A 4,216-nucleotide genomic window follows, 5' to 3' on the forward strand; every position below is an offset into this window, starting at 1 on the left:
GCAATGGGAACATGCATGATTGATTGGAGCTACTTCCTTAAATACTTAAGTGGATTTTTTCATTACGAAATCCTCAAGTGAGGTCACATGCAGTGCGCTTATGGTTGATTTTTGAAAAAGATCTCGGTGTACAAAGGAGACTCTGCCCAATTTTTCAAAGTGTATCTCAAATGATTACACACACTAATTCTTTATGTGGTAATTTTCACCTTTTTTATGATGTGCATCATATTCTGTAAGTTGTTTGGATGATCGTAATTCTCGACACCGATAACAAGGGGAAGGGGTCATTAACACCCATCTTCCCAAGTAAATATTTACAAGAGTACTAATGGTGCTTTTGTTTTTGTTTCTTGCATGGTGGAAGGTAATATGTTCCTTCCTTGCAAATGCAATATATCATCCTATAGTTGCAGGGATAGATAAAGACATAATGAAAACTATTGGAAAATTTATGTATGCTTTGTGATATATATAACACAACCAAAGGTTGTGTAATTACAAAATTTGTTCTCAAGATCATGTACTACGGACATCAGCTTGTTTTACTGCTAATTTTCTTCTTTATTGCTCGACTCGTACATGTTGAATTTCTCGACTCTTACATGTTCTTCTTTATTGCTTGACCTTACGTGTTGAATTGTATATATGAAATGTTATCTTAGTAAAATGCTGGTATGATCAATTGTATAGTTCTCATGAGATGGTAATTCAAACACACACACACACACACACACACACACACACACACAAACAAACAGATCACACTCAAGGAAATAGGACCAGTTTTGACGATATCACAAAAACTAAAAATAAAAAAGACACGGCTTGTGATGATGTCTATGCGCATGAAAACACATCACCGAAGAGCTTTGCAGCATAGGCAAGAAGATGACACATGCAAAATGATGTTTTGGAAGCTTAATGTTGTCCGTTGCACGTGATAGATGTGCAAGGGACAACAATAAGCTTCTAAGTCAATACACAAGAGATGATGACTAAAATACAAGGTCAAGAACCAAAAGCTATGAGTTTATACACCCACAAAGCATCTTGGGGGAAAAAAAAGATGTCATAGAAAATTTGCACATAAGTTTATCTAATCCTTTGTTATTGAATAAAGAGACAAGTCTATGAGAAAATGGGTGAGGAGTAAGAGACCTTGTTCTCATGAATTATTTGGAATACATATAAGACCTTACTTGAATATATTTAGATAACAAATTTCGTCTTGATGCATGTGTATTGAATAATAACAAAATTAGTAAAGGTTTGATACTAGCGTTGTACAAAAATAGAAAGTCTCACTATTTGCCAATCATTTTGTGGTATTTTTTTTCCCCTAGAATGAGTAGAATGTGATTGTATAGTTTGTAGTACCATAGGGACATGTTTGTGTTGAGTTTGGATTTTCAGGCAAGGCTCCTTCACAATGATCAAGGGTAACACAATTTTGAGAAGGGCAATTGGTGTTGGTGGGCTGTACAGAAATACCCATGTTGAAACCAACAAGAGTGGAAATGTCATAGTAGTCAAAACCACCATATCCACCTATTGTGAATTCAAATTGTGTCACTCCACTAGGGGGACCTGTGTTGCAAGGTTCATGTATATGGCAATCTCCACGAAAAGCCCACATGCTTGAAGCTTGCCAGTTTGATGTTGCTTCAATATTCCACACTTGGCTTGGAGCAAGCTCTCTGCAACCTCCTCCGATTTTGTCATTAGGTACCCAATACTTAATGCAAAGTGTAATTCCTCCACCATTGACCATAGTGAGAACCGTTGCATCCACAAAAGAGTTTGACACTGCATTAAAAACATAATGTAAAACCTTTTAGATGTCCTTTATGCAAAAAATCCAAGCTATAATATTAAAAAGGATCTAAAAACCATAAGAAGAAAGTTCCACCAAGAAAAGGATTCTCTTCTACCTCATGAAGTACCCCAATTAAAAAGGTTTTCAATTAGGGTCCATCATTAGCATACAAAAGATAAATAAGAAAGAAAGAAATACCAACTTAATCAGGCCTTTGCGGGACCTAAAGGGTTAAAACTTGTGGTTGGAAAGCAATCATAACTTAATAATACCCAAGAATCCACCTTCCTTGTTCCAATAGTTAAAAATGGTGGAGTATCAAGAGGCGTTTTAGAACTACTTAGACTGAGCATATCTTGCTTTGTTGAGAAGAAGGTTAGCTCATCCAAAGACCAAATGCAAAGGGATGTGTGTGAGGGGGAAATGACTAAGGGATAGTGTGTGTCCTCAAAAGATAATGGAAAGGGACCAAGTGTCCAATAGGATATAGCCCTCTATATAGGTCTTTTGATTTATTAATGCAAAAAAAATGAGATCACTATTATAGAAATAGTTGTTGGAAATTGCAAAAAAAAACTTCTTGAGAGGTCAACGCTCCCAATAGTCTCGTTGCGTAAGTCTGCTTCATTGAAATATTTTCCAACCTAGACTAGCTAACTAAACCCCCAAACCTTAAGGTGATGCAGACCTCCGATCTAGCCAATTTGAGTCCTGTTACATGTTGGCAACATTTCAACAATATTACGCTCTTGGGAGAGCCATATTGTTGTTGCATACCACATGGAAGTTGGGGACAGGGGGTCAACAACCCCCTGCCCCCAACCGCACCTAGCTAGGTGTGCGGTGCTCACCTGCAAAACCTCATGATGTTGTCGTAATTAACAATGTGGGAATAATTGTGGGAAGCTATCGAAAGCTTCGTGTGTATAGCTCCTTGCGCGCAATTAGTCATGATGTTGAACCCTATAGTGAGAAATCATGAGAAGAAGCTCGTTTCTCACATTGGAAAACGTTACAAGCGTGTGTGTGTGTGAGCGAGAGAGAGAGAGAGAGAGACCTGCAGCGAAAATGGCAAGGAGAAGGGTAAAGAGTGCTGGAGCAGCCATCGCTTCAAGCCAAAGGAGAGATTGAAGAGAACTGATGCAGTAGGTTGCTTATATATGTGTGTAGAAGCGCTCTCTCTCTCTCTCTCTCTCCATACCTACGTGATTCCTACGCCAACCACCTACGCTCAAATGCGAACGGAATGTTGGCATTGAAAGTGCGGCTAACGCTTGACCCACTGTTGCTGTGCGCGGCAGCTGAGCTGGTTCACACTGGAGTCCGAGTCCGGACACAGACAGCCTCACCCTTTGACGACCTTTACAGCATTCTTACAATTTAGGATCCTTCCACTCACCGATCACGAAAAGATAATCTCAAGATTTGAAACCCCTCCCAACACTTCTATTTTCTGAAAACTCCTTCAGAATTGCTTGTTCCCACGCGACGACCATGGTGACCGCAAATGCTTGATCATTTTGTGCAAGACGCTAGTTAGATTTCATTTACCATAGAGTTGAAGTTCTACAAAGTTAGGGGTGCACAAGAATTTTTGGAAAAATTCTCACAATAATTCCCACATTGTGACTTACCTCAACATCATGAGCTTCTGCGAGGGAGGCACCGCATACCTAGCTAGGTACAATTGGGGGCAAGGGACCGCCGGCCCGGTGGGGGGACTGGCGGTCCCTTGCCCCCAATCATACCTAGCTAGGTATGCGGTGCCTCTCAAGCATAAGCTCATGATGTTATGCATTGTATGAAAAACACTAAAAAAGACTCCGTTTTCCTACATGAGAAAATCTTTAAGTCTTCTTGTGGTGTTGTTTCACCAATGTGCTCACAAATAGTGGCATTTGTGTCTACTAATGGTGAATAGTTTCAACTTGAGAGAGCATCATGCCATCTAAAATCCTAGACTACCTTCTTCTACTAAGGCAGAACCAATTTTGCAAAAACTAATGTCTTTAAAGAGATGTTTGAGTCTGGCAAGGGGGATTTTGAGAATTGTGAGAAATTTCAGGGCATTTTTGGAACTTTTGGAAAAATGTGATATGTATTGTGAATTTTTTTCTTTTTGGAGGTATTTTTGGAAAGTTTTAGGGAGTTTTGATAAATTTTCCTTCCTTTAAAACATTTTAAGTCTTCACAAGGATTCACCTCCTTGTACCTATTCTTGACAAGAGAGGTAAACTGTGCAATGCTTGCTTCAAATTTGAGACATACCTCTATCTCATGACACCATCGTACAAGAAAATGCTAATGATGTGAGTTTCGCAAAAAAGAAAAACAAAATGCTAATGATAAGCTCGTCACAAAACGGCACACGATAAGTCTATGGGAAATGGTTGCCAT

The 4,216-nt window shown here is 39.2% G+C and overlaps 1 protein-coding gene across 1 annotated transcript; it reads right to left on the reverse strand.

Moving 5' to 3' along the window:
* Positions 1-1,146: 1,146 nt before the first annotated feature.
* LOC147434466 (pathogenesis-related protein 1A/1B-like) lies at positions 1,147-3,021 on the reverse strand. The gene is made up of 2 exons (XM_086489957.1): positions 2,877-3,021; positions 1,147-1,809 (listed from the first exon to the last, which is right to left on the reverse strand). Exons 1-2 carry the CDS (start codon positions 2,923-2,925, stop codon positions 1,343-1,345), a joined length of 516 nt encoding a protein of 171 aa, XP_086346083.1. The 5' UTR covers positions 2,926-3,021; the 3' UTR covers positions 1,147-1,342.
* Positions 3,022-4,216: the final 1,195 nt, after the last annotated feature.

Source organism: Adiantum capillus-veneris, chromosome 19, assembly GCF_014529385.1.
Source record: "Adiantum capillus-veneris isolate H3 chromosome 19, ASM1452938v2, whole genome shotgun sequence".
NCBI classification, from domain to species: domain Eukaryota; kingdom Viridiplantae; phylum Streptophyta; class Polypodiopsida; order Polypodiales; family Pteridaceae; genus Adiantum; species Adiantum capillus-veneris.

Coding starts and splice junctions, on each gene's coding strand:
- LOC147434466 (XM_086489957.1), bottom strand. CDS start 2,925: ATGGCTGCTCCAGCACTCTTTACCCTTCTCCTTGCCATTTTCGCTGCA. Junction 1,810..2,876: donor CCTTGCCATTTTCGCTGCAG/GTCTCTCTCTCT, acceptor TTTTTAATGCAG/TGTCAAACTCTTTTGTGGAT.